This window comes from Macrobrachium rosenbergii, chromosome 13 (assembly GCF_040412425.1).
Source record: "Macrobrachium rosenbergii isolate ZJJX-2024 chromosome 13, ASM4041242v1, whole genome shotgun sequence".
NCBI classification, from domain to species: Eukaryota; Metazoa; Arthropoda; class Malacostraca; order Decapoda; family Palaemonidae; genus Macrobrachium; species Macrobrachium rosenbergii.
Genome location: NC_089753.1, coordinates 54,080,666 through 54,094,246, shown reverse-complemented (window position 1 = coordinate 54,094,246; position 13,581 = coordinate 54,080,666). Strand labels below are relative to the sequence as shown.

At 34.4% G+C, this 13,581-nt stretch overlaps 1 protein-coding gene across 1 annotated transcript in view; it reads left to right on the top strand.

Annotated features, from left to right (window-relative positions):
* Window positions 1-13,581, top strand: part of LOC136845317 (homeobox protein HMX3-B-like) — a 39,956-nt gene that overhangs the window by 10,100 nt on the left and 16,275 nt on the right. The window contains exon 2 of the mRNA XM_067115533.1: window positions 11,762-11,967. Within this exon, the coding sequence (XP_066971634.1) occupies window positions 11,762-11,967 (206 nt within the window). The remainder of the gene's footprint in view (window positions 1-11,761; window positions 11,968-13,581) is intronic.

Below are 13,581 nucleotides of genomic sequence, written 5' to 3'. Positions count from 1 at the left end.
AGTAATAGAAACTTATGGACTGAAGGGGAAAAGCGGAGGGAGGGAGTGAGGGAGACAGGGTATAGCTCCGAATCCACCTACCTGCCTTAGGATTTAATTGGACAACGGGTAATGAGCTGCTGTCATTATCTCGTGCATAAAAAATTATATTAAATGACTTTCATCAAATGCACTAGAGCTTATTAATTTGGACGTTTCTTTTCATTATGCTAATTTGACGCGGCATAATACGGTTACCTTTTTCTAAAGGACCGTTCTTTTTTTTCTAGCATTAATGATTATGATGAATTATCTTTTAGCATTGCAATGTGCCTCTTTCTCTACTTTTTTTTTTTGCTTGTTGGTATTTTTATTTTTATTTTTCTTTTAACAACGAATAGTTTTGTCGAGTTCCACGATAACATTTTATGTGGGTGATTTTTTTTTAATGCTGAGATTCGTTGAATTACGGTGATTTGAATTTTTTTGTAGCGTGGTAAATAAAACGTTATTATCTAGGAAAAAAAATCCTGATTTCCTCGCATTAAAGGTTCGCGTTCTTTTTTAACATTTTATTGCATCAAAAGATTAATCTATATGACTGTTCGTTTTACTCTTTATTTTGAAATAAAAATTCCCTCCCGTTCCCAAAAAGGAGGAAAAATATCTATCACATTTACGCTCACAAATTGTAACGTGTTATCGTATGTAAAAGACAAGTTAAATTCTCTATCTGCACATATGAGCTTTTATTTGTTATCAAAATAAAATGCCAATAGGATTAAATAATAGTAACTATGAACAAAATGCAGCGCAGTAAACTGAAACTCATATACTTGTACTTTCGGAGCAATAATAGGGGACCGAGCGCTATTCCATAGGAAGACTTGAAAATTAAAAATAGTCGAACATATAAGGAAATAGGATTAAGCTCACAGGAATTTTCAGGATAATTTGTGTCGATGATGATTTGTTCATATCGTGAATAAATTGTTCATGGGAAAACTGCTACTGTTTCAGCATGGTTTTTTTTTTTTCATCTACTGGAGATCAAAAACTTTATATTTTTCACTGTTCATATTTGATAAAGGATCGTGATACAGGGATATACTATCAGTTGAGTAAAAGGTGAAAAAATTACATTTGCTTATTTTGTACACTAAATCCTATCCTGTTTCGATAAAATTTGTCTTGCATCCTTAGTTGTATGCCTATACAAAAAAAAAAAAAAAGTGGCTCTTGATTCAGCTCGGCAAAGCAAATTTAATGGCTGAGAGACATTTTGAGAAATGCGGATTGTTATACTCTTATCATAGCTGTTAAGAAAGGAAAAGAAAAGACGGTTATCATCTCACGTGTTCACAGGATTCATAAGAAGTAAAAAATTGATTTGTTTTCCGGCTCTTGGACATCACAGTTCAAAATGTTCACATCTCTCCTCACCCCTGATGTCCCACGACATGAGATCTATAACAGTGTTACTTCACACAGACGCGCCATAAAGCCATTTCTGTTTGCAACGACATTCTAGGTTTATGCGTCATCTGCACTCGATGCGACGCCTATTTGCATGTGTCAATCATTTCATCGATTGATAAACATTTTAAAATTTTATCATCATTCTCCAGAATTCGGGTTTATTTTGCAACGGACGACTTGAGCATTTGGTTGTCATTGTAATTCATATTTTTCTTGGGGTTTGAAAATTACGAGCAGAAGCAACGGATGGAATAGAACCAACGAAAAATGTCCGTCAAGATTATTTACTTGGATTAATTTTAGTGAAATATCGTCACAAATATTCTGCGATAACGGATAAAATTAAGTCTACATAAGAAAAAGTATAATAATCAATATATCACAGGAAAATCCCCTGCCGTTGGTAAATAAGCGCGCAAGCACCGCAAAAAGATTAATTGTATTTATTGAGTAGATTTGCATTTCATAAACCAAATTAAAGAATTTCACCAGAGTGCCCAAAATGCCCTGAACTCTTTGGGTACTTGTTATAATCATGTCATTTGTTTTTTTGGAGCTGCAGCATATGCATATTTCTGTCATAGGGTGTGATTGACGGAAATCTTAGAGGTATGATTTTTACTCGTCGTCATCCGCCTACCTTGAATTAAATTCATTTTTTATGACTGATCTTTTTAACATTCTCGAGAATATTTTCATTGCCTTGCGCTTCTCACTGCATGTTAGATGTCAACTTAGTACCAGTCATGCCCACATTTCCCTCACCCTTTCAGGGATATGACGACGAAATGACACTGCAATATCCAGCTTTTCTAGCACTATTAAAACAAAACTCTCTCTCTCTCTCTCTCTCTCTCTCTCTCTCTCTCTCTCTCTCTCTCTCTCTAGCACGAAAATAAAGGTCTGAATTTATGCTGCGTGTCCAAATAGTGATTTACTATTTTGGATTCTTCGAAATGCTAGATGGCTCTAGTTAATAATGATAATCATCATCATTACGCGGCGTAACTGCACGAAGGAAATTGTAATTGCTTTCTTCATCGCTACCATCCGACAAACGAATATTTGGCAAATTGTATAGTGCATGAAAAAATTAAATTAGCCTACCTGTGAATAGAAGCGAACTTCATCGAAGAAGAATGGATGTTTTTGATTGGAAATATTGCAAGACCTCCTGCAACGAACGTTGACTTTGCCTATCTGTAACATCTGCCGTATGTGTTTTTTCCAGTTTTTTTTTATTTGTATTGTTATTTTTGTATTTATTTATTTTATTTTTATCAGAAAATGGAATTCCAGGATACCACATATTTACAGTCTACCTTGTAGTCTTGATATGGATATCTTTCAGTACCAAATCAGGCAGTCGTTGTGCAGTGCTGGTATGATTGACGGACTCCTTTTTGGTAAGGAGATTGCTAATAATTGTATAACCTGATTGAAGACTAAAAAAGTCAGGGGAACGTGTTTTATGGTTCTGTGCGAAGACAGCACTACTATTTTAGAAAACTTCTAGACCAACTTTTTCACTATGGAGATACGAAGAACAGGATAATTATCTAAACAAAAGTGTGTGGCCACAGGAATGCTAACATTCGGCACTAAACATAAAAGGTTGATAATACATTAATTTCATTTCGGACCGTGGCAACGAATCCACTGTGAAGAAAATCAATATGGAATCACGTGAACCAGTTGGACTGGGCGGTTATGCGTGCATCTATGTTAATCATGAACTGGACTTTATAAATAATACCGAAGAGTTCCTTTGACGTTAAAGGAAGTAATTATTGAAAAAAAGACGCTAATGATGGACTGCAATTTCTGGACAGTGCAACGAGAAAAGGACATTTTGCTAACTATTACTTCTACCGCTAAAGAAAGACATTAAAGGGGTTTTATTTATCTATTTCTTGAACACTTCTTTCATTAGGTGTCACGCACGGTAATCAACAGATAACATTTCTTAGGATAAAAAAAAAAGTCTAACACAAGCAGACGAGACTGTCCAAACAAATATAAATGAATAACAATGCTTTACAGCAGATGAAATACGAGCATAGACAGCTATAAACAGATAGATAAATATGTAAATGTTCAAATAAGCAAATAAATCAGGGCCTAAATTAACATTTTTACGGAATGCTCCCAGAGCTACAACCCATGTGCTCTTGCTAGCACATGGCCATGCCTGAACATCAACAGCCCTCAGACTTGTTTCCTAATCATATATGATGGGGATATGACTCCATCAATGGCAACGGGCGACAAACAATTCAAGAATTTTGATCTTTGCGTTCGCTGTCTCTTCCTTTGTGCAAGTCTGTTATGATTCCGTTACATCAGATGAACCATTCAGTTCCTTTCCATTAAATCTAGATCAGATCACTGCGCTTGCCATAAACGGGATACAAGTTATAGATAAAAAAAAAATGCTGTTCCTTTGCTACCTTGATTATCTCTCTGTCTCTGTCTCATATCTATATATATACAGTATATATATATGTATATGTATATATATATATATATATATATATATATATATATATATATATATATATATATATATATATATATATATATATATATATACACACAGACACACGCACACAACGAAATGCAGCGCTACGTTGTTAATTGTTTTTCTTCGGCCACGATTGTTATTGAGGGCAACACCATATCAAATCCATTGTCTGATTTGTAAGTAGGGGAAAAATGACGGAAGGTTATTCAATAGCCTTAATCTTTACGGAAATGAAGTTGCCGTAGCGCCTTAATTGCTTTATCCGTTCGTAAAGCGGTTTTGTTTGTTAGCAATTAGGTGAGGTTTTAGCTATAAAAAGGATTACGAATCCAGAACAACTGACGTTTAATAACACACCTCAGTTCTTGCTCAGAACCGTTACAAGAACTTAATATATTTAGCTGGGATAAGAAAGACGGACTCAGTGAAGACAAAAATGCTTAAGTCAAAAGAAGCAAAAATACGTTTATTCCGATTTCTGCAGAATATGAATAGATGGAGGAAAATGTTCTAATTGGAGAAGTTTGAAGTCATCATATAAATATTTATTTGAGATTGCTGCTGCTGCTTCTGCTAATAATAATAATAATAATAATAATAATAATAATAATAATAATAATAATAATAAATTTGCAATAAGAATAATCTATAATAAATTTGCAAGAAGAATGATCATGACATTAAATGTAACGACTGTTCACTAAAAGCCACAAACAATCACCAATCGGCGGATGCAGAGATGATAACAGTAATGATGACAGCGGAACCAAAGCGACAGATGACGGCACTGTTTAACGAACGCTAACGGAAAAGCAACAAACAAAGCGCGTCGACGGAGGCCACAACAACCATTCAACAACTATCAGGATGATCGAGGCCCTCCCTCCCTTCCTCCCTCCCTCCATACGGAGCGACCCTTCCTTAACATACATAAGCGATGTTCTTTTGCATATTTCAGGACCGAAATGCGACAGAGTGTTTGCAGACGGCGCTAATATGGTTTGCACGTTCTATTGGCTTGCCGAGGGAGGAAGGGGAGCGAGGGAGAGAGAAAGAGAAAGAGAGAGACAGAGCGAGAAAGTAGGGTTTGAGGGGATGAATGCAAAAAGAAAAAAAAAAAATAAATGCAGTGATGGTCAGGGTGTCCCACTGTACAGGGAGAGATAGAAATGGATTTTGAAAAGTGGACAACAGAACGCCGCTTTCTTTTTCTGACATCAGATGAAATGCGTTCATAGCCGCTATAAATAGCCAACGGTCGAAAGGCCACTAACTGACTTACGAGTATACTCGTATATGTACTATGCGTCGGCGAAAGAAACCGATGTCTGGAATACAGGAGCGGTCATAGTAACTTCAAGATCTTTCTCGTTCATGGTAATTTTTTACTCTCATACTTACTATGGAACATTGCAGTTTTTAGTTTTCTTTAAAAGAAAAATATCGAGATGGCTTTACCTGTCCGTCTGCACTATTTTCTGTCCGCCCTCAGATCTTAAAAACTACTGTGGCTAAAGGGCTGCAAATTGGTTTGTTGATCTTCCACCCTCCAATCATGAAACATACCAAACTGCAGCCCTCTAGCCTCAGTAGTTTTTTTATTTTATCTACGGTTAAAGTTAGCACGATCCTGCGTCTGGTACTGCTATAGGTGCCAATAACACAGGTCACCACCGGGCCGAGGTGAAATTTTCATGGGCCGCGGCTGAGATTTTCATGGGTCGTGGTGACAGTTTCATATAGCATTATACGCTGTACAGAAAACTCGATAGCACTGATGTTTCTTCGGCGGATTTTTTACTTGTTTATTATAATCCACAATGACACGCCTCCCTGGGAACTAGTCAAATCACTATACAGTATATATATGAAAATAATGTAAGAAGACCAGTCCTGAATCTTTATAACAAAATAATAATAACAGGCCGTTAAATTCATAAAATTGACCAAGAATATCAAATAGCACTAAAATAATGCTAATTCACGTCAGCTACAAAAGAATGAGATGAATTAATGAAATGTACTGGAACTCATGTTAGACGGAGGAAGGCTGTGATGATAAAGATATTACGACGTGAACGAAGTTTGAGAACCTGGTCATTTCGTCATTACACGGAAAAGGCAACTAAGTGATACACCCGAGACGATACAGCTGCTACAATCACTTAGGAAAATCATAGGAGACGGGAGTGGATGCTGGCGGCCTCCTACCGCCTGAAAGAAAGTAAATTTTCTTTTCTTTCGCATTGTTATTTTAACATTATTAATGGATACTATGGCAGTCTTTTCTTGTATGCTGGTCAAGGGATCCGTCGTAGGTGTTTGATCAGTGGAGGTTACCGAAATAACATTATGCAGCAAATAAAGGCACTCGCTTATCAGCATATTCTGGACGCTGAGACTAGCGCCAATATGATAGTTCCAGGTCTCCTAAGGAGCAGCGTAGTCGAGAGAATATCAGGTGAAGAAATGCTTGTAACTGGTTGAACTTCTTCAAGTGAAGGCGCTAAAATGACTAACAAGACGTTCTTGGGCATAAACTGATTCCAGTGCATTTGAAAAAACCTCTGAGACTTTAGTGAGTAAAATAGTCAACACCTGGTTTTCTTGATTCATCGTTTCCAAACTCGTCCTCTACACGCATCTTTCTTTCTTTCTGGAGCTGTCCTGCAGACTAGCATTTTCGGAGGAGGATGCCCTTTCCAGACTACGCTGTGACATAGTTTATTCGTCAGTGGGTATTAACAGAGTGTAAGCTTACAAACAGAAAGCGTGATCTCATTTTTTACATTCATTGACACATTTACATTACTAGAGTTACCTTCTGAGACAAAATTAAAAGTAAAATAATTCATTCACATTATAAAATGGTTACCGAAAGCTAGACTGGAAATCTCGTAATAACGAGTGCTTTATAAGTGACAAGTAAAACCAAGGAAAACACGCTTTCCTCGCACGTGGTACCATCGAGAGTGCAAAAGACTATTTCTACGTTTCAGTCTTCAAAGAAAATTAAATTGATCTCTTCTTAATTTCCATACTTTCGAAAGTTTACGTGATTTCAAATCTTGAAAAACTTCAAATTTCTTTACATTGCTTCTGCTCTTAAAGGGTTCCCTGGGTTCATCAATCCTAGAGTACAAGAAGAAACGTAGAAATACCCCAGCGCAAGCCCTTGGCAGTGCGTCCCTTGGTAGATGACGGCACAGACATAACTTTGAAGTTTTTAGCAGTTTCATAACAACAGTTCCTCTGGTAACTTTTCTTGTGATCTGAGAGTCCTTTTTTAGCGTGATGCTAAAAACTGATTGAAAATATGTCCGTTTGTACACCAAACTACTTGGTTTTGATTTTACAGAATTAACTCATACATCATTTCCCAATGAAATCACACACACACACACACATATATACATATATATATATATATATATATATATATATATATATATATATATATATATATATATATATATATATATATATATATATATATATATATATATATATATATATATATATATATATATATATATATATAGATATAGTATTTATACTCTGTATGTATATATATAGATAGATAATCTGTAGCCGTTCCGTGAACGTTTGTTTTCCTCGTTTCGACGAAACGAAGTTGTTCACTGATCTAAAACATAATTTTCGGTCGGGAATTATTACTGTTCTCAAATAAAATTTGACAGATTTTTTCCACGCATTATGCAAGACATGATATCTGCAGACCACAGTTCTTACATTAATCTCTTTAGAACTATAAATCAAATGACGCTTTGATAATTCATATCAAGACCTATAAAGCCCCTTCTCTAACTAATCGAGTAAAAAAATATTGTTTTTTCATAAGATGGTAAAGTCTAAAGAATCAACACATTCATTTGCTTCAAGTGTGATTCGCTAAATTATGTTTTTCATTTTTGCAAAAAGAGGCTTTGGAACTGCGATAAAGCATCAACATAAAGTAAATGAAAATGGAGCCTTAAGACAAAGCTTTCAGTTTAAAATCCAAACGAAATGTTATTGCTGTACTTCTTGTTGTTGTTTCAGAAGCAGAAAAAAAACTAAAGCTACTTTTCTAAAAATCGGTAACCTGAGGATGTTGTGTAATTGGAACCTCAAAAGTTCAAGCGAAGATGCAATGCATTACTACCCTAAAACAATTCTCCGTGTATTTTATAATTTACTTACATTTTCATTTATTTGTTTATTAATCTGTTAATTTATTTTTTCTTTTCTAATAACTGATCTTTTTTTTCTATATTTCCTATTACAGTACCTTCTGTTACTTATTCCATATGAACAGTTTAATCTTCTGAATAATAATAATAATAATAATAATAATAATAATAATAATAATAATAATAATAATAATAATAATAATAATAATAATAATAATAATAATTATTATTATTATAATAATAATAATAATAATAATAATAATAATAATAATAATTATTATTATTATTATTATTATTATTATTATTATTATTATTATTATTATTATTATTATTACTATTATTATTATTATTATTTGCAAGTAAATTACAAGCATACCGTCCAATTATTCTTCTCTTAATAAAATATGAAATATAATAATAAAAAAAAAGAAGTTTTAATGATGGGATTACCCTCGTTAATGTTGCTGTTCAGTACCAACGCTAACGCCTTTTAATTTACCGCATAATTTGGTCTTAGAAATATTTGTAAAGATAGACTGCATGGTCAAGGGTTAGTTAACGTCACCATTATTCTTTAGCCTACGATCTTCAAAAGACTTGCATATTCCCACGACCTTCCAAGTAGCACCTGGGGGGGCGGGGTTAAAATCTTTAATCACAAAGGAGTGCAAACACTAAACGGAATTTACTTGAGAATCCTATATTTTCTTTTCTGTTTTCATTCATACAGAGGCAAATAGTCACTTATACACATATCACATATCTTAATAATTAAATATTCTTGGAAATTACGCACACTGGTATATACTTACATACATGCTCAACTTGAACAAAACCCATGCACCGATACTCCACGCACACATGTTTAATATAATGCCAGAATGAGGACTTGAATTATATACCTTCATGTGGAGAGGCATTCACTATAAGATTTGCTGCCGCGATGACCTAAACGCTTTCCAAGAGAGCATACCTGTGCACCAATTGCCTTGAAGGTGTGTTAATGCAATACCTTCTGTCGTCCCTAAGGAAAGGGGTTCAGGAATTAGGTTCTTGTTGGGCAATTTGAGATTCTTGCACTGTAGGGGCACTTATGCAATTATTATTGTTAATACCATAAATCGCGGTTTCTAAACTGATGACGATTACGATTTGAACGCTCGGTAATAAATTTGGAAGCGGATAATCACTTCCTGCCGATTCCATTCATAAAATCCTACAATCTTTGGTCTGACCTACAATTATTTCACTCTTTTGAAAACACCTAAACAATCAATATATAGCGGTTGCTTCCGTGTTGATGTAACAGGTGTTTCAAAAAGGCATCGAATGAGTCTGTGTCTCTCGCCTGATTTCTATGGAACGAAACCTGATCTGGGGAAACAACACCGATCGCCAACGCCCGCAGTTCTAGCATGTCCCGGAAAACAGAACTACAGAACAATGGGCCTGCCTGTATTAGCGCAGTTAATTTAATGCTCTCATAGTTGGGCACAAAGAAGACACGAAGCCATTATTATTGCAATTTCCGACTGTGGTTTTGTTTGCTCGTTCATTAATAGGAATATCATTTTGAGAAGGAGTAAGAGCCCACAAGCTTGATGTTTGTCAATTTTAATTGGAAGTCATTCTGATATTCCCAGAAATGATTCAAGTCAATCACAGAGAGACTCACGTCCTCCAGTAACACTGACTTCAATGTAACCTACTACCGCTCGTCTCAGACCGCCCCCCTACCTCGCCTCCATTCCTCTGTGCGGCGACACCTCACTCGAAGAAAGTCGACTTCGCATGAGTAGGACATCGACTATCTTGGAGGCTCCTTAGTCTTGTGGTTCCTGTTCACTGAGCCTCTTTCGAATTCTAAAGTTGCAGAGAACAGCCAGAAATGGGCATTTTCATTTATCAGAGTACTTTAGATTTTGAAAGTAGGACTGGACCTTTCCAAAAACGGTGAGAGGACACGCTCTCACATTGAATTACATAATATGCATTAAGTATTTCAGCAGAACCTCTTTGACTGGACGTAGACATATATATATATATATATATATATATATATATATATATATATATATATATATATATATATATATATATATATATATATATATATATATATATATACATATATATGTGTACGTATGTATGTATATAGATATATTTATAAATATATGTGTATATGTATATATATATGAGTATGTGTATATATATATATTATATATATATATATATATATATATATATATATATATATATATATATATATATATACATACATACACACACACACACACACACACACACACATATATATATATATATATATATATATATATATATATATAATATATATAATACCCAACTCAAAACATGGAATTTAATGAAATATCTATGTACCAGGTCCTAAAATGCAAATATGAATAATTTTATTTCTCCTTGTAAGTCCGTTCTATTAATTTACGAAGAAAATCGAAAGAATGCTCATCTACCGTCATGTTTCAAAATAAAATTCCCGCCGAACTTCTTCAAGTAAGAGCCAAATGAACAGATTTTCACTTATATATTCGCAAGCGCAGATACTGTTAACACAAATGTTGTTCAGAAAAATCCAGAATTTACGATAGTCACAGAAAGACGTGTCATAGCAATACTGTTAACAGTAATAATATAAATGATTATTATCATTGTGGTGGCTAGAGGATAAGCGATAAAAACAATTATTATTATTGTTGGCTAATAATAATAATAATAATAATAATAATAATAATAATAATAATAATAATAATAATAGTGACCATGGGGCAGGTGATAAAACAATTGTTATCATTACTGTTGACTAATAATAATAATAATAATAATAATAATAATAATAATAATAATAATAATAATAATAATAATAATAATAATAATAATAGTGATAAGGGGGCAGGTGATAATGATGGTGAAAAAGCAAAGAGTAGCCGCATCTGCGAAATGAAGCTTCCTTCGGCATTCCGACAAAAACCAGCATTGATTCGATGCTCTTTCCGGGATTATATCTATTAGTGCCTTTGTATTCACTAGATATTTAATTGGCTATCAATTAGGGGGTTGTACCCTTAATTAGTAACAAAAATACATTAACGCTCAAATCATTTCCTCAAATAGTGTTCAGATTGAGACACTGTTTTTCATCATCATTTTTATTGTGGTATATTTAATAACTATTTTTTTTAAGTAATCCATTTATACTAACACTATCGCATTAACTAGCAATTGCTCGTATTTATTTTATATCAATAATTTTAGCCTGTGGAGGTAAGATGACATTGGCAATGTAATTAACAATATGCTTCCATGAAATATGATAACCTTCGTTAACGTAATCAGAATTAACATTCAGTTAAGGCGTGCCTGTGTCAGTGATTCACATCGATGAGAAAAACATGAAAACGAATAAAACTTTAGAACTAAGCTCTAGATTATTTTCTTATCTATCACACAAGCAGCGCTTCACGCTCTTGCCAAGGTCTGGATTCAGGGACTATTCTAAAGCGCCTGAAGCCGTTGATCAAAACGTAAACATCTTCATCTCTCTCCCCAGATTAGGCTTGATGAGCCACATGTCAGCGCTGGCCGCCCGACACAACTTACTTTCCCTGTATCCTGCTGACCTAGGTGGTGTTCCTCCCTCCACGCCTTTAACGCCCCTCAGTGGAATGGGCGTCCCCTTAGGGGCTAAGAACCCATGGTACCCTTGGGCTTTACCACCCCTCGCCGCCCTAGCCAGCGCAAGAGAAAAAGATACAGGTAGGTCTCCTCCGCTTGTGGTAATTTTACCTTTATATATTTCGTTAACTTAATAAGTAAATTTGTTTACTTTGTATAATTTAGGAATCTCACTTGCAATATAAAATCTGGAAAAGGCTGAAGGATGTGATACACACACACACACACACACACACACACACACACACACACACATATATATATATATATATATATATATATATATATATATATATATATATATATATATATATATATATATATATATATGTATATGTATATAAATATATATACTGTATATATATGCATGTATACATATATATATATATATGTATGTATGTATGTATGTGTATATATGTATATATTATATACAGTATATATTGTATATATATTGCACTATACACAAACGCTCATATATAATATAAGCTATGAAAACCAATCGATGAGGGAGTCTGCATGTACAATCAAAAGCTTAGGCTGATGGCTGATTAAGTCGCGTTCAGCGTTGATTTGTAAAAACGGAATCTGAACTATGAGTTGTTACATCAGCAGTAGACCTCCAAACAGTCGTACAGCAATCACTAATAATAAAACATTTTTCATTTGTGTCTGTGAAGAAAAGGTAGCCTTACCAGTTATTTTTATCATTCCCCCAAAATACATCTGGAATTTTCCTCAAATGACTTTAAATAAACTTACAATGACGATAAAAGGGCCCGTAGTGAACGAGACCTCGGAATGACCGTTTTCTGTCACACGAACAGTAAGTTTCACGTACCGTCATCACAACCTATTGGCTTTATAGAAAGCCTGCTAAATCTGTGAGATGGAATCTCTCTCTCTCTCTCTCTCTCTCTCTCTCTCTCTCTCTCTCTCTCTCTCTCTCTCAAAAACACACACGAATATAAACTGCATACTTTTCGTCAGGTTACTCTTGTTTATCTCCTTGTATTTGTTCTTCATTAGTTAGGGCTTATTTTTATGGCTGGTAAACAGGTTCGCGGGAAGTTTCCGCTGTACTACAGTAGGTGTACCAGTTGTTTCAGTCGTTGGTTGTGCCTGCAGAATCGTCCCTGAACGGTTGAACAAACATTAAAGCATCAATCGTACCAGCACAACCGTAGATTCATACACAAAATTCAACAAGATCCTAAACGAGGTTTTCGACAATTGGCAATATACCCTGTACAACTCATCTGTATATTAAGATAGGGGAAAACTACAAATTTCAAGTTTTTCGGGTATACTGTTGCCATTTTTTCCTTTTTCTTTGCAGCTAGTGAAACCCCATGGTTTTGGTTTGTTGACGGTCTTGTGACGATCTCTTCCCAGAGTTGGTTTCATATTTTTCTCCACTAAATTCGAATTGTGCAAATCTAGTAGAATGCCTTTACAATTATCACCAATAGCTATGGTTTAAATAAAAGCAAGTATAATATGCTATGGTTTAAATAAAAGCAAGTATAATAATGTGACAGATTATTGATTTATTCATAAGCTCCCATTCTTCGAAATGCAATCCATTTGTCAATTGTGAATAACAAGAGAAGTGCCTTTCATTTTTGTTTTTTAAATCTCTTCGTAATCTTGGTTACTTATTTAATATTCAGTAGCTAGTATCATAACCCGAAAATG